The sequence below is a fragment of the Pleurodeles waltl genome, chromosome 3_1 (assembly GCF_031143425.1).
Source record: "Pleurodeles waltl isolate 20211129_DDA chromosome 3_1, aPleWal1.hap1.20221129, whole genome shotgun sequence".
Classification (NCBI taxonomy): Eukaryota; Metazoa; Chordata; class Amphibia; order Caudata; family Salamandridae; genus Pleurodeles; species Pleurodeles waltl.
Genome location: NC_090440.1, coordinates 1584847751 through 1584871507, shown reverse-complemented (window position 1 = coordinate 1584871507; position 23757 = coordinate 1584847751). Strand labels below are relative to the sequence as shown.

At 43.6% G+C, this 23757-nt stretch overlaps 1 protein-coding gene across 1 annotated transcript in view; it reads right to left on the bottom strand.

Annotated features, from left to right (window-relative positions):
- Positions 1 to 23757, bottom strand: part of ARL5A (ARF like GTPase 5A) — a 133221-nt gene that overhangs the window by 50427 nt on the left and 59037 nt on the right. The window contains exons 3-4 of the mRNA XM_069225182.1: positions 21486 to 21633; positions 6639 to 6722 (exon numbers count right to left, since the gene is read on the bottom strand). Of these exons, the coding sequence (XP_069081283.1) occupies positions 6639 to 6722; positions 21486 to 21633 (232 nt within the window). The remainder of the gene's footprint in view (positions 1 to 6638; positions 6723 to 21485; positions 21634 to 23757) is intronic.

Here is a 23757-nt window from a genome sequence, read left to right as displayed (position 1 = left end):
TGACCTGCTTTTACCCAGATCAATATTATACATTTTTCTAAACACTTTGTGGCGTATTTTTGTGGTGCTATTGTTTCGCTTTCTTTGACTTCTTCTTATGCTTCAACTTACCCAATCGTCCAGAGGACTTGGAGTGGGATGACGAAGGCGGGGGACTCCAAGACCGATCCCGAGACTTTACTCTTGACCGAGACTGGGATATATGCGGAGAAGAATAACGGGCCGCCACCAGCTTTAGGGACCACTCCTTCAAAGCCTTTGGATTCATGGCCGGGCACTTGGAGCACGTCTTCGGGTCATCGTTGTGCTCCAGACATCAAAGGCACACGCGCTGTGGATCTGTCACAGACAATGACAGGATCTGCAGGCTTGATTCCAGTCTTACGCAAAGACATCCCTCGAAGCACCAAGGTGGATATACTCCAAAAAGCTTTGACAAAAGTCCAAAAAGTCCAGTCTACAAGTGACTGAAGGGTACCTCTTTCTTTGAATCAGAGCTGGCTGGCGGAGAAAGAAAAGAACTGACGTCAGTGCCCTGAGGTGCACCTGTATAGGACCCACAATGTCATATCCTACACGGACAATGCCAACGATGGACATGGAGCTGATCGACGCCAGGGGTACTGCTGGAGAAAAATCTATGGGTCCAGACTGAATTCTAAGACAGGGAATCTGCAACTAGATTTCTATATTGGATATAATGGAATACTGTGATGAGATCAAGCATTTCCTAACTGCCTTCAGTATTTCCTCCTTTGCCATACAGAGATTAACCCCAATATAAGCATCTGAAAAAACACCTACTTTCTCCTGGATACCCACATTTCAGCTGTAGCTGAGGATCTTTGGAGAGTACCAGGATGCGGATATTGTGCGGATCTTTGCTTGTGCTTATGCCATGGTGCTTTTAAAACCCAGAGAGGCACTCCACAGGTTTTTAGTTGACTAGTTCATATGGTTACTGACTACACAACAGGTGGGTCTAAAGAATATCGATGGCTTCTCTGGGTCAAGCATTAATCCCTAAGCAGGCAACTGAATCAAATCAGGGCTGACATATCTTGGTTCAGGCCAGACAGTATTTTCACACCTCAGTCTGTCTTGCTCGATATGGGTGGCCAGTACCATGACAGGGACTCGCCGTCAAGGCTGTTACGCCATAGCTGGAGTGGAGAGAAGAGCTGTAGCCAGCATTGCTCCAAATGTTCCATGGATGTGAGTCACTGCCACCACTGAGCTAGAATCTATGGCAACAAGTCCAAACATGCACTCTGTAGATAGTGATAAAGAGTTTAACCACCATGTGGGGGATCATTGGTTGGCAATCCTGCCCATTTTCTCGAAAGACAGCACATGGAAGCATGTCACACTCTTGGGTGAATGTTGACGAAAGGATTTCCCAAACCCCTACTTCTCCTTTTAAAGGCATTCTCTGGGCTGGGTTATTTAAGAATATCAGGCACACCTGATCTCAGCACCAACCTCCTGGCCTGGTTGCCCCTGATTAAGCAGCTCTACGAGGGCACAGGAAACAACAGTAGAGTCAATGCAGAGAGCCATGATCCCATAATGGAAAACGTTCAGCTATGGCCCCACAGCATCACTGCTAAATCAGTGAAATCTCCAGAGAGAGAAGGGAGTGTTCTCAACATCTCCTCTCACTCAAACCTAGCAGAATCAACCAGTCCTACTCATTCTGGTCACTCCCCTCCTTTTGCACAGTAAGCATTCAGGCAGTCAAAGCACTAAGGCACAGATGTATCAAGCTTTTTTTGCATTTGCAAATGGTGAGAATTGCAAAATTTGGCCGTTTGCGAATGCAAAAATGCCTTTCAAAATGTATGAAATGCATTTGCAGTGCAATTTTAAGGAATCGCTAAAATAGCGATGCCTTAAAATTGTGACACCATTTACAGAATCGCAAATTGCGATTCTCTAAATTGGAAATCAAAAATAGAGAATTCCTATTTGCGATTTCCAAAGCACATGTATCAAGCATTTCCTAAATGCAAATTGGGAATTTTGGAAATGCAATTACCACAAATTAAAGTTTGGCGGTAACCATGTGCAATTTTTTAAAATGCATTTTTAAAATTGACATGTAGCAGAACCATGCCCCTAAGGCATGTGTGTGCTTCACGTGTCCGTAAAAATATTTCTGGGGTGCAGCAGAGGGGGCCTCAGGCCCCCAGCACCCTGGGATTTGCATTTCCTAATTTCCGAATTCCTAACTGGAATTCACTATTTGGGAAATGCAAAAACATTTGCAACAGTTCCGTAGGCGCGAATGGGGTCAGATTCTCAATTTGTAATTCGGGAATAGCATTTGTGAATTATAAGAAATCGCTATTACCAAATTGCAAAAATCATACATACCATTTTGCATTTCTTAAATAGCGATTTCATAAAATTTGCTATTTAAGAAACGCAAATAGTTTTTTTGATACATCTGGCCATAAGTCACATTAGAGGAAGAGGTGCAGTAGCACTCTACCACTCGGAATCACCATAATGGATGGGAAAAGGGAAAATAAAAGCTAAAAGCAAAAAAGCCTCCAAGTAAAAACAGATCAGTGATCCAGCTGCATCTTCCATCTTCACTCAATTAGTGCTACTATGTCTCACACCGTAAATCACAGCAAGTAAGAGGAAGATGAGCCACTGGTCAGAAGGAGACTAGGATGCTTTGCTTTGAAGTCTAGTTATGGAGTGACAGTCTGTCATCGACATCTGGTTGCACAGGAGGTTGGGAGAATGGGGCAAATATCTGAGGGGGCGATATAGAGTCACAAATTGAAGTCAGGTAAGATGCGCCAACCAGAAAAAGACTGTTGAATAGAAAAGGACAGGAGAAATAATGTACAAGTTAACAAGAAAAGGGGGCTCTCTGAGACTGTGTGAGAATTGTGTCTGGAATAGACACCCCTTGTCAAATGGTGCTGCACAAACTTGAGTGTGCTCCATGTTTGCCTGTTAAGGCCGAGACCTAAATCATTTATGGGCTTGTGAGCATCCAGCTGCATTGTGTCTACCAACATGTGTTGAGAAGGAGCGAGGCACAGCAGTTAATCATGTTCCTTTGTGGTACAGTGGTTTGCCAAAGCAAGTTCATGTTCCATTCGGTACCTGCCCCATTCCTCCGCCTGCCCACTGCTGCACAGAGTTGGCATGTAGTAGAGAACAGTCAGGTTCTGCTTGCGAGTTTTTCTTCAGCCAATAAGTGCTTTCAACCTGGTTTCTCTATATCCATCCCACTATCGCCTGATAGTTTTGTGCCTAATATTGGCAAGTTCCGATGTCCTGAGCAGCAGCCTTCAAGGGAGCTGCCCATGTCCCCTTACAAGCTGCTAAGATATAAAACAGGATATGAAAACATTTTACTGTCTCAGTTTCTGAATGTTAAAATTGTGTGCTCTGAATGACAATAACTGAACTGTTTTACTGAACCGAATTGCATTTACTTAGGCTAAACACACACAAGATTTCAAAATTATGAATTGCATGTTATAGGAAGCTATTTCCATCCAGCATATAACTCACTGCATGACTTTACCCGGACTGGACCTTGTAACTTGCAGGCTACAAAAATATCCCTCCAATAATATTAGTGCACCAAGCCATATTACCAGGATAGGTGCCTGCAAGTTCCACTTAGCTCAGTGGTAATGTACTTACTTTAGACAACTTTCAGGATGGGTCTTCTCTGTACCAGAGAGTCACTCTAACTCCTCCTCCTCTCTACTCACACAGACCTCAACGAAACTGCACATACAGTGAACCGTGTACGGCTGCTTTACAAGTGGTGCTTGTTCCATTTCTTCTATGTTTTAGGAATTGTGTAAATGTTTGTGCTTGTGTGCCAGCACAACATGCACCACTGCTGCTGTCACCTATCCGATACCTGGTAATTTTGTTAAGGACACTTGAACATATGTTGCAGCTGTTATGCCTGTGTTATGCGCGGGGGAACCTTGGCAATAACCCATCTATACAAGAGCCCACCTAATCAGCAATGCCTATTGCTTAATATGCATACATATCCAGAAATCCTCCTAGAAATGTAGCATGGCTGGATTAAGGAAGGAGGAGAATTTTTCAGGGCAGAGGGGGTTTAGTCTGGGGTATTTAATCTCACAAGACAAGTTTCAACAATAAAACTCGCGTATTTCAACCCCTCATCAAAGATTGCAATTATTTTAAAAGCCCAGGAGATGAACTAAAACATACATACCTACTCCTGTTACCTTACAGGAAATGAGGCTGAAGTAATCCTGCATAAACTAATTACATTGTAGACATACCCCTGGATACTATGGAGCCTATCAACCTCAAAGCTATTCATCAGGGTTTATTGCTATTTTCACTAGTGTTCCTGACAACGTGGCAACAAAACAAAAGTGGCATCCTAAGGATAAAATAATATGCCTAATAAGGTTATTGAGAGAAGAAAGGACTGGATTCTTATAGTTTGCAAATTAAAATCTAATGCAAAGGCACTCCCTGAGGGGGGCATAAAAAGAGCAAGCTCAGATAAACAACAAATAATTTTTTGAAATTAGTAGAGCCATCACAAATGTAACCGGGACACAATCTATTGAAAACTCCCAATAAATATACTCCTCTATTTTTTAAAGTGGCAGGCTTTTTTATGCTCAAATCTTGAAGTCGCTACTCCTTTTAGGTGTGTGGTTCAGCAATAAAGTCAGAGAGCAATAGAAGCTGTGTAAGGGCAACACCCCCTCCACCAAAAAATGAGCATTAGTTTGCAGCACCAATTTGTCATATAAAAGGGAGGTATATGGAAGGCGGACTGACAGCGGGTAGCTCACTGACACGACACAAAGAAGCAACTACAATGAGGAATACAGTTTTAATGGTTAGCAATGTCAGAGAGGAACTATGCACTGTCTCAAGAGTATGCACATGAAGGATATGAGGACCAACTTAAGGTCTCATGGGGTAGAAGAATAGGTCACATATATGCAAGCATCTTTAGAAAACACATGACACCCAGCAATTTCAATTTTTTTTAAAAGGCAGGTCTTGCAATAACAAAGGCAAAGGGGATGATAAAAAACCTTTGATGGCTCCCACAGCAAAGGGTTGCCAAGACTAAACTAACATCAGACAGCTTGCCATGAAAAAGGTGAACCCCACAGTCTCCACACCTGTCCACAAACTTCGCACCATGACCAGAATACATGGTTTTGATAGATGCACACCAGGCCACGAGGATAAGATGCACTTTTTCAGCAGGTCAACTCCACTGAAATGAGACCATTTAATCTCCATGCATCGAGGTGTGGAGAATAGGACGCAGGATTATGTCTTGTTGCCAAGACAAGAGGTCCCCCCCAAAGAAGGAACAAATGCTTAGGGCTCAGCAAGTCAGAGCTGCACACTCTCCTGCCCTAATCTGGGCTATCGGGATGAGCGGAGTTTGATCCCTCTTGGCGGTCTTCAGAATTCAGGCCAGAAGTGGAAAGGTTTACAGAAGACCAGAGTCCCTCTGCAGTCTGAATTTATCTCCCATGAAACTGTGAGGCAGACACTCTAGCATGTCAAACTGTGACTTCATGTTCCCAGCAGTGGCACAAAGGTCTACCAAAATCACCCCACTGGGCGAATACACCTTGAACGACCTCTGGATGCAAAAAGCACTTGCAATTTGCCAGATGACAGAGTTTATCCACTCCAGCATTTAACAAGCCTGTCAAATGACTGGCCGTTATACATAACCCACGGAGGTTGTGTCACATCCAACGTTGCAGCTATTCCTGGCACCAGGCAGGCGACCAAACACCGCCTTTCTTGTTACAGTACCACATAGCACACAGCCTTCAAAGCAGACCAAATGGCAAGAAACTTCAGAAGCTTGAAGTGGCATGTTAGTTCCACTGGGGACCAAAGGATCCTGATCTACATCTTTCCCAAGTGACTGCCCCAACCCAGCGATGGTGCATCCATGGGGTTGGGAGAATGTCTTGCCACAGCGCTGCAAACACTGCAGAACTTGCATATGCCAAAAGGCCCAAGAGACCATCAGGATGCATGGGGCCAAGAAGTCTCAAAACCATTTGCACGAGAACCAGTGACAGGCCAAATCACTGAATGATAACCAGAATATGCCAGATTCACTTAGTGATGGAAAGGCCTCAAACATCACCATGTCCAGGATAGCTCCTGTAACATAAATCCTGTGCATAAGTTGCAGGCGAGATTTTGTTTGAAAACCCAAGGGGTGATAGCAGGGTGACCGTTGTTTCCAGGTGGCCTGTGACTGACTGCTACAAATCTGCCTTCAAAGTTAATCAGGTTACAGGAATATGTGTAACCCCTGACAAACTAGAATGGGGAGCAACCACCATCATGACATTTGAAAATATGCTGGAGGGGCTAGGGAAGTGGGGGCAAGGTAAGGCTGAAGTGCAGGCTAAATGCAGTTAGAAGTAAACATCAGAAACTAAATTATGGGTACCAAAGGTTACTGGGTTAAGAATACAATACAACATTTAACTGCGACCATTGGCCCATTATGAACGGATGCACAAAATATAAAAATAAAAGCACAGGGCATATACACAATACCAGCTCATCAATGAGAAATAATGTCTGGTCAAAGAGCAAAAGTAACTTACCTCATGTGCCAACATCTTATACAGCTCTTCTCGGGTCACAGATATTCTCTCACGGTCGGTGCTGTCCACAACAACTATTACAAACTAGAAGAAGAAAGGTTACTGCTTTTGGATGTCTACTTAAGTAGCCACAGTACCTTACTATAAAGGCTTCAAAACCTAAAGATTAAAAAAGCACCAAACTGCACAATTAGTTCACAGCACTATACATTTTCTGAGGCATGAAGTGAAGTGAACAGGCTAGGGGAAACTCTGAATTCTCCGAAAGACAGGATTTGGTCATGGTGCAATACTGTCACACCACAGAGCAAATCACAGCCATCCAAGTATCAGTATTAATCAGCTGTGATGACGTAGATAATAGCATAATTGAACAAAGACCAGGACAAAAGCAAACATAAAGCAAGTCAATAATGCAAGGTAGGAATCAGATCTCAAAACACCTTCTTGGATGTCTCCAGGACACAAATCTCAAGAGGGAATACTAGGGGAAGGAGAATGCCAGAAACATTGGGCTTTGAGATTAATTGAAGAGCAAAGACTGCCAATGTAGTAGACCTTGATGTAAAGTTGCAGCATACATGTTTAAGCAATCTGGATCTGATAGATTGATATAAGACTGTGGCTGATTGATTATTTGGTGGAAAGCGTCTAAGGCCAATGCATAAGCCAGAAATATGGTCTAGTAGGAAAGACTGGAGGTTTTAACCTGAAGTCTATCTTGCTTTAGCATTAACATGTGGATATCCAAGCAATGGCGGTGTGGATAGAGTAGTGAAAGTTACATGGAATGACTGGGACATAATTTTGCACCAGATGTAGTATGCAGCATAATACAGGAGTCCAATTCTGATAAAGGAACAGAAAAACAGAGCAGATCCTCTTCAGGACAGCAGCATTTAAAATGTTTATATCAACCCATAGTAGGAATCAAAATTAATTAACATCTGGTATACTAATCTAGTCTATTTAGACAACTTATTGAAAAAGTAATGTTTTCAAGATCCAGCTGCAGCTTCAGCAAACTGAATCAAGTCTGAATTGCAGCAAAATAAACCAGCTAATATTAAAAAACATATGCTCAGAGACATAACTGCTCTGCATCATCATAGAAGGAAACAACAAAATCAAATTAATGCCACTTGGCTGAAGTGGAACAAACATACACTAGTTATAATAAATAGATATCTAGAAGCATTGATAAGGGGTGGGACCAAGACAAGTCTTACAGTGTGCACGGATATCGAGGACATCGAGAGAGATACGGTCTGGTTTTTCTGCAGCCTTGAGTTCCTCGAGATCACTCATGTGGGGTCCTGACTTTATAAGGTGTTGATGGCTGATAAAGAATGGTGTTGCCAGTTTGGCAAGTCTGGGATAACCAACTAGAGGGACAGTTTATAGTCAGGGAGTAGAACCAAACATGCACACATGTTCAAATGATCTCTAGAAATGCCCAGTTCATTATGACTACACTTCAATTTCTAATCAGTTCTTATTTGATTCCTTTTATCTAGAATTGTCAGCATGCCCCAAATGCGAGAAGATGGAAGAGCATTTGTTTTTCTTTTTTTTGTTTTAACATGACTTGGGGCTGTGACCAATTGTAAATGTATTGGCGAACTGTGATAAGTAAGCTGTGTGATAATCTGAATTTACCCACTGAAATGTCAACTAGGCACTGTCTTCTAATGTTGGTCCCATGCCTAAGATATAGAGGATCAAATATAAATTTGTATTGCTGGGACTGGAGTTGGCAAAACATTGTATTTCTGTTCAGTACGCTTTAGCCATGCAGCCCAACTATGTCCTCCCAGAAAAAAGATCTCTTGGAATGGACAAATGCAGTGGAAACTAGGATCTACATTAAATTCTTTATCACATACATGTATTGTATACAAAAAAGAAATAATTTATATATTTGTTTTCACTGCAAGATACTTTGGTTGACTAAGTCAAAACAGATGACTGCAAAGGACTCCGAGAGGGTAGTTTCCCCTGATGATTTTCATGAGGGTAAGGACTCTTTGGTGTCCGCAGCAACCACATACAGCCACAAGCTTTGAAAGAACAGGCAACTCTGGCAGCTCTCCTGCTTCTGGTCCTCAGTCCAAAAAAGAAATTCAGCATGCCTAGTGGCTGGAAATCTCAATAGCCTAGGCTAACTGAGAATTTAAGGCGGTTGTTGACAAAGGCAGGAAAGCTTAGAATGGGCGATGAACAAAGTCTGTGCCCAGAAAGGCCTAGACGTCGACTAGGTGCTGCTTGGCATCAGTCCCAAAGAATACCTCTACCTTCGGACACAGAAACGTTTCTGGCAGTCAAACCTACTTCAGTGGGGCAAACCTGCAAGCTAGGCTGACCAGTGATGCAACGTTGATCGCTGCTGCCTCGATTGCGATCCCAGCTGGTCGGTTCAACCAGGCAGAAAGTTGGCAAAAAGTTTTGAAGTCCTGCTTCTGGCGGTTTGGGGAGAAGAGGAGTACATTAACAGCAGCCAAGGTCCAGGGGAGCACCACTTGGGGGTTAGGACTCACTCCAAAAGAGGACAGCAGCAGAGTTGAGGGTAGATCTAGCTGCTACTGGGCAGTGGGGCAGTTGCAGAAAAAAGATGGACATTAGCCTAATGACCCTTTGTGTCTAAGGTCTTGGATTCAAGGAAAGAAAGTCCAGTCTTCCTTCAGGTTCATCAGAGAGCCGGGCAATCCTCCTTCTGAGTCTTCACACGTTCAGGAGTGTTCTGGTGAGAGGTTCTGGGGCTGACACTTCTTATAACCTAGTGCCAGTCTGTGAGGGAGGGCAATCCTTTGTCCACCCACTGCAACAGCTCTGATCAGTGCATGACCCCTACTGGGATTGATGCAATCCTGAATAGAGAGACAAAGTGGAAGTAGCCCTTGGTTTGAGTTTCATCTGCCAATGGCAAGGTAGGAACCCTTGGAAATTCAGGAATGGGGATCACCATTCCCAGGTCATCCTGTCAGGGGCAGAGTCTTAATCCCCACTCACAGGGCCCTTTGTCCACTGTCTGGAAGCAATACACACCTCACCACAGGGAAGCCATCGGGGTCAGGTGACACCTGGACACTGGCAGGAAAACCTTTATGGTTTGGGCAGGAAAATGACAACTTTCTAAAAGTATGATTTCCCAAATAGTAATGTAAAATTCGACTTGACCATTAAGTTGAATTTTAAATTACTTAACCGCTTCTGTGCCTTGGACGAGATGATCTCGTCCAAGGCTACAGTTCCCCTGTGCCTTGGACGAGATCATCTCGTCCATGGCACAGGGGAACTTGGGGGCGCGCTAGCGCGCCCCCCCGTGCACCCCCCTTCCCCCCCAAGTCGGGGATGGAAGGGGAAGACCTTCCCCTTCCACCCCCGACCCCCCCCCACCCCCCCCCTGTGACGTCAGCGCGCGCGCACGCCCTGATGTGTCACAGGGGCCTCCCTCGTCGCGCTGGAAGCTCTGCTTCCAGCACGATTGAAAAAGAAATGCAAAAGCATTTCTTTTTCAATCACTTGGGAGGCCCGGAGGGGCTTCAAAGGGAAGGAAAAGTATTTCCTTCCCTTTGAAGTCCCTCCGAGGGTTTCAAAAGCCGGATTGCTTGCAATCCGGCTTTTGAAACCCCACTAGACACCAGGCATTTTTTTTTTTGAAATTGACAAAAGGGAGCGACCCCTTGGGCAAGGGTCGCTCCCGGGGGGGGCATTTTTTTGAAAAGGCCTTTTCTGCCCCCCCTGGGGGCAGAAACCTCTAGGCACCAGGGACCATTTTTTTTTTTTTTTTTTTTTAATTTTTTTTTATTGAGGTGGGGAGCGACCCCTTAGGCAAGGGTCGCTCCCCTTGGGGGAAAATTATATTTTGGCCATTTCTGCCCCCCTTGGGGGCAGATTGGCCTATTTTGATGAGGCCAATCTGCCCCCAAGGGGGGTAGAAACCACTAGACACCAGGGATTTTTTTATTTTTTTATTGTTATTGACAAAAGGGAGCGACCCCTTGGGCAAGGGTCGCTCCCAGGGGGGGCATATTTTCGGGAAGGCCTTTTCTGCCCCCCCTGGGGGCAGATCGGCTTACTATTAGGCCGATCTGCCCCCAGGGGGGGGCAGAAACCTCTAGGCACCAGGGACCATTTTTTTTTTTTTTTATTTCATTTTTTTTGTTTTTGGTGGGGAGAGACCCCTTAGGCAAGGGTCGCTCCCCTTGGGGGAAAATTATATTTTGCCCATTTCTGCCCCCCTTGGGGGCAGATTGGCCTATTTTGATGAGGCCAATCTGCCCCCAAGGGGGGTAGAAACCACTAGACACCAGGGAGTTTTTTCTTTGCGTGAATTTCACGCAAAGGGAGCGACCCATCAGGCAAGGGTCGCTCCCCTGGGGGGCAAATTGTATTTAGACCATTTCTGCCCCCCTCGGGGCAGATTGGCCGATTTTAGGTCAATCTGCCCCCAAGGGGGCAGAAACCACTAGGCACCGGGGATTTGTTTTTTGGCGCCAATGTCACGCAGGGGGAGCGACCCCGTAGGCAAGGGTCGCTCCCGGGGGGGGGGTTAAATTTATTTTAGGCCATTTCTGCCCCCCCGGGGGACAGATCGGCCTATTATTAGGCCGAACTGCCCCCGGGGGGGGGGGGGGGGGCAGAACACTCTAGGCGCCAGGGCAATTTTTTTTTTGTGTTTTTATTTTTTGTTGTTTCTTTTTTTAGAGATGGGGAGCGACCCATCAGGCAAGGGTCGCTCCCCTGGGGGAGCAAATTGTATTTAGACCATTTCTGCCCCCCTGGGGGCAGATTGGCCAATTTTAGGTCAATCTGCCCCCAAGGGGGCAGAAACCACTTGGCACCGGGGATTTGTTTTTTGGCGCCAATGTCACGCAGGGGGAGCGACCCCGTAGGCAAGGGTCGCTCCCGCCGGGGGGGGGGGGGGGGGGGTTAGTGGGGCAAATTTATTTTAGGCCATTTCTGCCCCCCCCGGGGGATAGATCGGCCTATTATTAGGCCGAACTGCCCCCCGGGGGGGGGGGGGGGGGGGCAGAACACTCTAGGCGCCAGGGCAATTTTTTTTTTGTGTTTTTTTTTTTCTTTTTTCTTTTTTTAGAGATGGGGAGCAACCCATCAGGCAAGGGTCGCTCCCCTGGGGGGGCAAATTGTATTTAGACCATTTCTGCCCCCCTGGGGGCAGATTGGCCAATTTTAGGTCAATCTGCCCCCAAGGGGGCAGAAACCACTAGGCACCGGGGATTTGTTTTTTGGTGCCAATGTCACGCAGGGGGAGTGACCCCGTAGGCAAGGGTCGCTCCCGGCGGGGGAGGGTGGGGGTTGGGGGGGGCAAATTTATTTTAGGGCATTTCTGCCCCCCCCCCCCGGGGCCGGCTGAGCTACAGGCCAAACACCACAGCTAGGCACCTTGCAAAAAACACCTCTGTTTTCTGTGAAAAAATATGTTGTGTCCACGTTGTGCTTTGGGCCATTTCCTTTTGTGGGCGCTAAGCCTACCCACAGAAGTGATGTACCATTTTTATCGAGAGACTTAGGGGAACGCTGGGTGGAAGGAAATTTGTGGCTCCTCTCAGATTCCAGAACTTTCTGTCACCGAAATGAGGAAAAAGTGTTTTTTGGGCCAAATTTTGATGTTTGCAAAGGATTCTGGGTAACATAACCTGGTCAGAGCCCCGCAAGTCACCCCATCTTGGATTCCCCTGGGTTTCTAGTTTTCAAAAATGCACTGGTTTGCTAGGTTTCCTCAGGTGTCGGCTGAGCTACAGGCCAAAATCCACAGGTAGGCACTGCTTTTTATAAAAAGATGTGATGTGTCCACGTTGAGTTTTGGGCCCTTTCCTTTTGTGGGCCCTAGTCCTACCCACACAAGTGAGGTATCATTTTTATCGGGAGACTTGGGGGAACGCTGGGTAGAAGGAAATTTGTGGCTCCTCTCAGATTCCTGACCTTTCTGCCACAGAAATGTGAGTAACATGTGAATTTTTAGCCAAATTTTGAGGTTTGCAAAGGATTCTGGGTAACAGAACCTGGTCCGAGCCCCGCAAGTCACCCCTCCTTGGATTCCCCTAGGTCTCTAGTTTTCAGAAATGCACAGGTTTGGTAGGTTTCCCTAGGTGCCGGCGGAGCTAGAGGCCAAAATCTACAGGTAGGCACTTCGCAAAAAACACCTCTGTTTTTTTCAAAAATTTAGGATGTGTCCACGTTGCGCTTTGGGGTGTTTCCTGTCGCCGGCGCTAGGCCTACCCACGCAAGTGAGGTATCATTTTTATCGGGAGACTTGGGGGAACGCTGGGTGGAAGGAAATTTGTAGCTCCTCTCAGATTCCAGAACTTTCTGCCACAGAAATGTGAGGGACATGTGTTTTTTTAGCCAAATTTTGAGGTTTGCAAAGGATTCTGGGTAACAGAACCTGGTCCGAGCCCCGCAAGTCACCCCTCCTTGGATTCCCCTAGGTCTCTAGTTTTCAGAAATGCACAGGTTTGGTAGGTTTCCCTAGGTGCCGGCTGAGCTAGAGGCCAAAATCTACAGGTAGGCACTTCGCAAAAAACACCTCTGTTTTTTTCCAAAATTTAGGATGTGTCCACGTTGCGCTTTGGGGTGTTTCCTGTCGCCGGCGCTAGGCCTACCCACGCAAGTGAGGTATCATTTTTATCGGGAGACTTGGGGGAACGCTGGGTGGAAGGAAATTTGTAGCTCCTCTCAGATTCCAGAACTTTCTGCCACAGAAATGTGAGGGACATGTGTTTTTTTAGCCAAATTTTGAGGTTTGCAAAGGATTCTGGGTAACAGAACCTGGTCCGAGCCCCGCAAGTCACCCCTCCTTGGATTCCCCTAGGTCTCTAGTTTTCAGAAATGCACAGGTTTGGTAGGTTTCCCTAGGTGGCGGCTGAGCTAGAGGCCAAAATCTACAGGTAGTCACTTTGCTAAAAACAGCTCTGTTTTCTGTGATATGTCCACGTTGTGTTTTGGGGCATATCCTGTCGCGGGCGCTAGGCCTACCCAAACAAGTGAGGTATCATTTTTATCGGGAGACTTGGGGGGAACATAGAATAGCAAAACAAGTGTTATTGCCCCTTGTCTTTCTCTACATTTATTCCTTCCAAATATAGGGGAGTGTGTAAAAAAGACATCTATTTGAGAAATTCCATGTAATTCACGTGCTACTATGGTCACCCCGGAATTCAGAGATGTGCAAATAACCACTGCTCCTCAACACCTTATCTTGTGCCCTTTTTGGAAATGCAAAGGTTTTCTTGATAGCTATTTTTTACTCCTTATATTTCAGCAAATGAATTACTGTATACCCGGTATAGAATGAAAACGCACTGCAGGGTGCAGCTCATTTATTGGCTCTGGGTTCCTCGGGTTCTTGATGAACCTACAAACCCTACATATCCCCGCAACCAGAGGAGTCCAGCAGACGTAACGGTATATTGCTTTCGATAATCTGACATTGCAGGGAAAAGTTACAGAGTAAAAAGTAGAGAAAAATTGATGTTTTTTTCACCTCAATTTCAATATGTTTCTTTTTCAGCTGTTATTTTCTGTAGGAAACCCTTGTAGGATCTACACAAATGACCCCTTGCTGAATTCAGAATTTTGTCTACTTTTCAGAAATGTTTAGGTTTCTGGGATCCAGCATTGGTTTCATGACCATTCCGGTCACTGACTGGAAGGAGGCTGAAAGCACAAAAAATTGCACAAATGGGGTATGCCCCAGTAAAATGCCAAAATTGTGTTGAAAAATTGGGTTTTCGGATTCAAGTCTGCCTGTTCCTGAAAGCTGGGAAGCTGCTGAGTTTAGCACCGCAAACCCTTTGTTGATGCCATTTTCAGGGGAAAAACCACAAGCCTTCTTCTGCAGCCCCTTTTTCCAATTTTTTTGGAAAAAAACTAAATTTTCACTGTATTTTGGCCAATTTCTTGGCCTCCTTCAGGGGAACCCACAAAGTCTGGGTACCTTTAGAATCCCTAGGATGTTGGAAAAAAAGGACGCAAATTTGGCTTGGTTAGCTTATGTGGACAAAAAGTTATGAGGGCCTAAGCGCGAACTGCCCCAAATAGGGAAAAAAAGGCCTGGCACAGGAGGGGGAAAAGGCCTGGCAGCGAAGGGGTTAATAAAATGAGTCCCCAACCCGTTTTTCTAGCTACTCCCAAACTGAATTTGGCACTTATGAAAAGTAATCGTGAAAACCAGTATTGGCCTTTGGGAGAGTCAGCCTTTCCACAGGGAAAAACGACTCTGGAGGTTTTTCACTGCCAGGACACGTAAAACATTAAATGTAAAAGTCTGATGAGCTTTAAGGACCTACCTTAGGGGAGCCTTATAAGTATTATAAATGATGATTTAGGCCTGGCAAAAGGGTTATTTTGCCAGGCTGAAGTGGCAGTTTAGAACTGCACACCGAGGTTGCAGGGGCAGGTCTGGAGAAAGGTTTTTACAGTGCTAATTTAGTGGGTGGCACAATAAGTGCTATCAGCTCTAGGGTATAGATTGTACCATAAACTAGGGACTTATAAGTAAATGAAGTGGTCTAATTAGATGTATACAAATGTCAACATGTTTAAAAGGGAGGGCACAAGCATGTTAGCAGGGGTAAGGTGCATAGAGTACTAGAGCCAACAAAAAACAGGTTCATCATCAGAGGGGAAAAAAAAGAAGAAAAAAAAACAAAAAAACGGGGGTGACCATGCATAAAGGGCATAGTTCCAACACATTTTGTACATTACTCTGCCATTAAGTGGCTAAATCTGGAATTGTCTCTTTGTAGTCTTTTTTTCTTGGGTGTCTTCAACCATTTGGTGCCACGTCTATTCTCATATGACTTGAGGAGTACACCACAGAATCACCTCTGCATGGTCGCTAGCTTCAGATCCTTTTTTGTCTTTGCAACTTCAACCATTATCTGAGCTTCCTATTTCTTTCTACATAGTAACTCTACTTCTCAGTTACAAATCAAATTTCTGTGGAGGTGAGAAGTCACATAAGAATCCAGAAAAAAATCTTTAAGCTGGAAGCGAATCCTACAGATACGTAGTCAATTTTGTTTAGCAGAATGAATGTTTTCAGGATTTACAGGCTGGGCATACATTCTGTAGCAATATTATCCCTCCTTAGGTGGCTGGGTTAAACTTTGAGTGTATAGGTATTTAGTACTTTGTGTCCCCCCTGAGCTTCCGTGTTAGCTGCAATGTCCCCATGAAATTGCCGTGTGAACGTATTCATTGATGACTGATAGAAACTGGGTTTCTGGTTGGCAGAGGTATGCAGCCTGCCCAAGCAAGAAACCACAATCCTAGGCAGGGTAAGTCACAAACATACTTTAGATTAACCTATGCTCCCTCTCTAGTAGCTTGGCACAGAGCAGTTAGGCTTAACGTAAGAGTCAATGTGTAAAGGCAGCAGCTCCTTCAGAGTAGAAGTCCAGGAGAGTGACGGTCCTTTTAGAAGCACAGCAGTCCTTCCTGGCAGAGTATCTACAGGTCTAGAAGTATACTGAAGTGGTGGGATCGGAGGTTCAGTCTGTATATGTTGGTGCCCTGGTTCTGTAAGATCAGAGAAGCTTCTAGACAATAACATTGAAGTACAAGGAATTCCCCTCCTCTCCTGCCCAGGCTCCAAGTTGGCTGGTGTAACAATACAGGGTTGTTAAGCCCTTTGTGTGTGGCCAGGACACAGCCTATTCAAGTGTAAGTGTGAGTCTGTGGCCAGCTCCTACCTCCTATCCTGTCAGGATGGCCCACCACGGCTCATCCAGTCACATCTAAGCTCCCATTGTGCACGGCTGTCTAGAGGAAATGCACAAAGTCCAGCTGTCCCCCCACCCCACACAAGTGATCAAAGACAGGCTGCAGGCGCACAGGGCTAAGAGGAGGGAAATGCCAACTTTCTAAAAGTGACATTTTCAAAATAGTAACAATACATTTGATCTTACCATTAAAGAGGATTTACCATTACAATTCCATATGTACTAAACATGACAGCTCTACTGCCTCTCAATCAGAAATTACAGCTTACTAAATGTAATAGGGAATCCCCAATGTTATCCTATGAGAGTGGTAGGCCTCACAGTAGTGAAAAACTAATTTGGGAGTTTTTCATCACTGGGACAAGTACAATGTAAGAGTGTATGTCCTACCTTTCAATTACAGTGGACCTACAGTGGACCATGCCCTATGGGCTACCAAGGGTCTACTTTAGGGGTGACACATGTAAAAAAAAAAAAATAAAAAAAAAAAAAAGGGGAGTTTAAGGCTTGGCAAGGGGTTTTAAATGCCAAGTCAACATGGCTAGTTTAACCTGCACACACAGGATCTGCAATGGATGCCTGATACATGTTTAAAGGGTTACTTAAGTGGGTGGTACAATTAGTGTGCAGACCCACTAGTAGCATTTAATTTACAGATTCTGGTCACATGTGCATTTTACTAGAGACATAAGTAAATGCAATATACCAATTGTGGAGAAGCCAGTATTACCTTGTTTTAAGGAGTGAGCAGCTGCACTTTAGCACTGGTTAGCAGTGGTAAAGTAGTCAGAGTCCTAAGGCCAACAAGAATAGGTCCAGCAAAAATGGAGGAGGAGAGGCAGAAAGTCAGGGGGAAGACCCCCATAAGTCTGACAGGTCTCACAATGACCATGTGGTTGCCATGCAGATGGCACTTAGTGAAACGTGGATGGTGAATTCCAATGTGACTCCCTTTTTCCTAGTGGACCACACTAAGGTAATCTCATCACCTCTGGCACTCCTGCTGACTCCACCCTGTAACAGTCCCATAGGTGACCGGCAAGCCTTTACTTGTTATTGCAAAGCAAATAAAACAAGTTAGCTCCACTTCCTGACCTGCCTTGTTTCCTGCCTGTAATAAATAACTACCCTACGAACGTTTAATGTATGAAGAGATCTTTCTGCAAGAGGATTTGGTAGCTGGAAAAAGAAGAGTAGTTGGATAGTCTGGTTGATGTGGAAGAGCAACGTGACTTGGATTGACTGAGGATTTGCTAGCATGTCCTGAAAGGCAGTTAAGTTCATCACCCTGCATTTACCTACCTACACTAGTTCAAAAACCACGTTTGTATTGCCAGGTCAGGGATATGAAAATTAAGAGCCATGTGTGCCTGTCTGTATCTGTTTAGCACTAACAGTTTCAAGGGGGATGGGGGAAACAGGTATGCAAACTGCCCTGACCAATATATTGAAAGGACATTTGCTCTGGATAGGTGGTATGGGTAGTGAAGTATTAGTATTTTAGCTTTTTCGTATGTTGCCAACTGATCTATTCTTGGTATGCTGTATTCCTGGTAAAAACTCCCAACTATGATTTGCTTTAGTTCCCATTTTTGTGAGCTGCCTGTCTGCTTCTATGTTTTGAATGCCCATTAGGTGAATGGCTACTAAGCTTGTTGCTTAATCTTGGTTCAGAAACAAAATTTTGGTTGTGCTGTCTGCCCCACTGCCCAGTATCAACTAGATCTGCCCTCAACCCTGCTGTTGTCCTCTGATGGAGTGAGTCCTAACCCGCAAGTGGTGCTCCCTGGAGCCTTGGCTGCTGTTAGTGTACTCCTTTTCTCCCCAAACTGCCAGAAGCAGGACTTCGAAACTTTTTGCCAACTTTCTGCCTGGCGAACTGACCAGCTGGGATCGCAATCTTCCTGACAACGACTAGATCTTCCCAACTCCCAGTTGCTTGTGACTATTGATTTTGGAGCAATTCCTGTTTTGGTCTTGTGGAGACTGACCTGAGGTATAACAGGTATTCATGATGCAATCGTTCCCATTAGTTTCAGCACACATGAAACTGTCAGAACTTCTGGTAGGCATGAGTTTGCTTTGTCAATGCCAGGACCCTCTTCTGTATGAGCAATGCCTTGGCCACTGTTTTAAGTGTCACTAAGAATCACCGATCACTTTTAAAGTATCACTGTCCTACTTCATCCTCTTAAATGCCTCGTCCACTGATATTCCGAACATGTTTTCTCTTGTGAAGGGCATGTTTATTATTGGGACCCAATCCTTTTGCTTAAAGACTCTTAGTTCTCCTCCTCAAAGAAGACATCTTCCTCATCTTTTTGAGGCTCTGGCATTTTTGGACGTTCCAATGCCAGCTCTTCTTTCTCTTGCGCCTCTCAATCTTTAAGAGGATTCGGGATCTCTTGAGGGAGTACTAGAACTCCTCCTTCCTGCTCAACAGAACTTCAGCCTGGAGATGGATCTTTTTCGTGTCAACCTCAAGCACCTTCTGTTTGACATAACAGATTGATTGATTTTATTCACATTCAAATTACATGGTACAATATATACAAAAGTATTATTGAATTCAAAAGCAGGAGTTAAAAATCAAACTTCTTGAGCGGTAGATGCAAATATATGCTACACTGTTTGGCTTAAAAACAAATCTAAATGATTTGCACAATATTATATTGTTTAAAAAAAGTAAATAATTATCTTTAAAGTACTGATGCTAAGTGCAGTTAAAACACATGGGCAGCCAACAGGGTCAAGATGGCTTTACAAGAATACAAAGAAGCTAAAAAATTTAAAAGACCGTCTGGTAAAAGTGCTGGTGGAGAGGTCTGTTAAACTACAAGTGCACTCTTGGTCCACACAGGGAGCAGAGCAGGGATCAGGCAGAGTCTTGACCAAGAGAGTCTGCCCACGACAAGTGAAATGCTGAGTGAATGACATCGGTAAATTTCCCCAGCCTTGCCAAGGTCACAGGGATGGCATTAGAAAAGAATAGATATGTAGCCGCTCTGTAAGAGTTTATCATATGCACCAGAAATAAGGGGACTAACAAGCGACAGTCACAGGCGAGTTTGGGGTAGCAACATAACAGGTGGGGCAAGATTTGTGCCAGAAGTTACACAGCCTGCATGATCTTTCCTCACCCTCCCTTGCCAAAGAGGGGTTGAAATCCATGATTTGTTGGGCAAGGAGACGCATCTACTGGAGTTTCCTTCGTGTATGGGAATAATTGGTGACTTTCTTTTTGGCACTGAAGCCTCTTTCTTGGTTGCTTCCTCTCTTCCCTGCTCTCAAACCCCTTTCAGAGTCTAAGTCAGCTCTGAGGGTTTACCACCAACTGAGTCTTTCAAAATTGTAGCATGGGGCTCCTTGTGTTTAGCCTTCCCTTGTGTTGACTATGCCTTCGAGGACCTAAGAGTCCAAGGGTCTTGGCTCGGTCTGGCCACTGCAACCCTGTAGTGTTACCCCGCATCTCTTCAGTTATCTGTCCTCAGTACACACCTCTTTTTCCTTCAACAATGGCCTCCTCAGCTTTGGATCTGTGCAACATCAGTTTCCTCAATTTTCTCCTCATTGTTAGCAGCCCTACGCTGTTTAAGGTGGGTTGTTTATACTGAGACTGTCATGGTACTGTATGCCCACCTTTATTTCTCCCTGATCTTCAAGTTGTTGGGCATGAACTCCACAAACGGATTACATGCCTCCAAGCTATGATACTGTGGCAGGCACACGTTACACACCTCAATGCCTTCAGTTGAGCATTTTCCGTCCCACCTGGCCAAGGACCTCACAAGGAATTAAAAAATACAAAATAAAAAAAAACTCAAAATTTGCTTTTCATGCAGAGGGCTTCCAGGCACGTCTGATGTCACGTGAGAACGCACATGGCACCAACTGGTCGAGGATAGCCAGCAGGGGGGAAGAAAGAAAAAACTACAAAGAAACAAATCTGGGCTCAACCACTCACTAGATGGCAAAATAATGCACAGTTTGGGAATCCAATAAAGATTTACACTGCAAAAGCACTAGTTTGTTTCAGTTGTAGTCTAAGGGGGGTCTTTGCAAAGGTAAAGGAAGTACAAAACTAGTCTATAGATGAACTTGCTCATTTATTTCCACATTCACTGTGTTATGACATCCACAAGAAAGCCCGTTCTCGACCAGTAGACAAGTACACTGAACTTTCCACCATCAATTTCCTGAAGACAGGTTTACCACATTGTGATCAGTTGGCGTGTTATATAAACCTCTGAAACTTTTCATTTAGAAATATGTTCTTAACATTTCTGTATGTAGTGACATTTATAAATGTCACACATTGCGAGTACAACAAATCCTGCACGACAATTTAATTATATATTTCGGTCCTTGCTATCTTCATTTTTAAAGCAGTAGGATCCGAAATTCTACATGGTCTCAAATCTGAAACTGCTCAATTGTTTTCATAGCTTTTAAACTCTCCATAGTTACATTATTATCCTTTCAAATGATGAACGTTCACTTTTATTTAATTTGCACATGCAATTCTCAAACATTCCTTTCCACAACTGGTTACCTGTCCCATAGACATGAAAGAATGACAAAAGAATGAGTGGTTACTGCTAGGTCCACACCAGAGACCAGAGATACCCGAAGGTGTAGTTATCCTACACATGGTGCCAATACTAACCTACCCCTTCCCACCCACCAGAAATAAAACTGCTATTCAAATAAGCACCCCAAAATCAGAATAAAACAAAAACACCGCTCACATAAAAAAATTAAGATACTGAAGTCGAGTTTGCCAGCCCACAGGGTTTTTAGAAGTTGACCATACAGTTGAAGTATGGAAGGAAAGGATGGTGTAAATTCTGTGATGGAAGGAACACAGTGGTGGTTATTTTCAAAAGCAGCGGAAGAAGCAAGAGATGGTCAGGATAATGACAATTGTCATTACAACATTTCTGTTTGTCATGAAACATACATGCTCCTCAACTGGGCAACTTAAATTTTTAGAATGATCAACAGCCAAATTGTAGCTGAGAAGATATTACTTATGAAATGTTATGTTTCATGGTTGATAAGTGCTATGCAGAAGATTCGACTAAAGGGAAACACGTACCTCAGTATTTGTATAATATGTATTCCAAGAAGACCGCAGAGATTCTTGTCCTCCAATATCCCACATTAAAAAACGAGTATTATTCACCACTATTTCTTCCACATTACTTCCTATCGTAGGGGATGTGTGCACAACTTCATTCATCGAGCTGTGAAAGAAACAAACCACCTTTAGAGATAATGTCATATATGAGAAGGTTTAGAGTAACCTAAGTGATTCAGAAATAACACCAATTCAAAAAAAAAATGAGCCATGTGCATCATTCCCTCTACATAACCTAAGCATAAACACACTATTCACAATAGCATTTTCATTACTGCAGAACAAAGATGAATTTTAGGAGGCTCATACAAAATAGCTTTACAGTAACACTATAAGCAATTTCCTCCGAACCTTTGTAAAGAAAATGTCTTTACTACTTAACAGCAACCTCAGACAGAGACAGTCTTTCTTATCCCAGACCTCACATACCCTTTGAAGAGACTCCTCGTGTCAAGTAACAAACTGTCTCAAAATAAAAAAATAAAACTCTGGTATATACAATTTTGGCCTCGTGCAAGCCCTTCCCTCCTAGCACCTTCACTCTAAAGTGCTTACTCACACAACTAAGATCTGTTGTTGACCAACAATATTGCGAACAATCCAAACCAACAGAGCATGTGAAGGCAGATCACAAGGACTACAATAAATGAGTCTGTACTGTAGCAATAGAATTACCAGTATGTTATCGAGTCATTCTTTTCTCCACATCTAACTCCTTGCATAATTTGAAGATATACTCAAAGCAGTCTGCTTCGGTCTTGTACTAAGTACAATACTAGAGACATCAGACAGCATGCAAAGACAAGGACATGCATACACACTCAAGAGCACATATGCCCTCTAAAGAACCATTATTAGCCTGTGGTGGGGGAAAATATGGACACAGATTTTCACATTTTAAGCTACAGAAAGAATAGCCCTAGTTCATGAATGGTATATATGGTTTATGACCTCGGCTAGCGAGACCCAAATTTACATCAAGCACTAAAAAAAAAAAAAAAAAAAGGGGATCAAGTTACACTGTTGCTTTTTAGCAAAGTGGTCTAGCATTAAGAAGAAAAAAAAAAGGAGTGAAGACACAAACAAGTCATGAATCTGCTACGGAGTGCATCTTTCTGAACACCATCAGCTAAAAAAATTTCAACCATTCAGAGAAGGGGATTGGGAGGAGTTTTTGTACATGTGCCACGCTAAAGTGTTTTGTTAAGCGGAAAAGCCTGGCAACTACTTTAAAAAAAAAAAAAAAAACATAAGGCGAGATCTGATTTGGGGGAAGGAAGGAAAGACGAGAAAAGAGAAGAAAAGAAAGAAAGACGAGAAAAGAGAAGAAAGAAAGACGAGAAAAGAGAAGAAAGAAAGACGAAAAAAGAGGAGAGAAAGACGAAAAAAGAGAAAGACGAAAAAAGAGAAAGACGAGAAAGACGAGAAAAGGAGAAAAGAGAAAAGAAAAGAGAGAAGAGAAAAGAGAAAGAAGAGACAGAAAAGAGAAAAGAGACAGAAAAGAGAAAAAAGGAGGAGAAAGAAAAGAGAAAGAAAAAAAGAAAGAAGAAAAGAGAAAGAAAGGAAAAAAGAAGAAGAGAAAAAAGAAAGGAGAAAGAAAGGAAAGAAACAAAGAATAAAAGAAAGAATAAAAAGAATAAAAAGAATACAGAAAACAGAAAAAGAAAGGACAGAAAGAGAGGAAGGAAAAGAAAAAAGGAAAGAAAAAGAAAAAGGTAAGAAGGAAAGAAAAGAAAGAAAAGAAAGACAAGAGGAAAAGAAAGGAGAAAGAAAAGAAGGAAAGAAAGAAGAAAAGAAGGTAAGAAAAGAAGGACAGAAAAGAAAGAGAAAAGAAAAGAAAACAGGAAAAAGAAAAAGAAAGAAAAAGAAAGATGATTTCTTCACAAAGAGGTTGGCAAATGTTACTGGAGTGTAGTACACTATCAGTAGCAATGCAGATTTTTTTTATGGTGCGATTGTACACAACCTACACTAATTCTTCATTTACATGTACAGTGTAAACAGAAATAAAAGTTTTGGGGTGGAGGCTAAACATGTATGACTTCCTGGATTCATTGAAAATGTAGTGTGATTGATGTAAATTGTGGCTATTAAGAACGGACATACTATTTCCCAATAAAAGTACAAGTACTCAATGGCTGTTTGTGAATAGTCACGCATAATTTTTACTGCTATATGAAGGCACAGCTAGTGAAGCAATAATGTAAGCTTACCTCTCTCGCAAGACAGG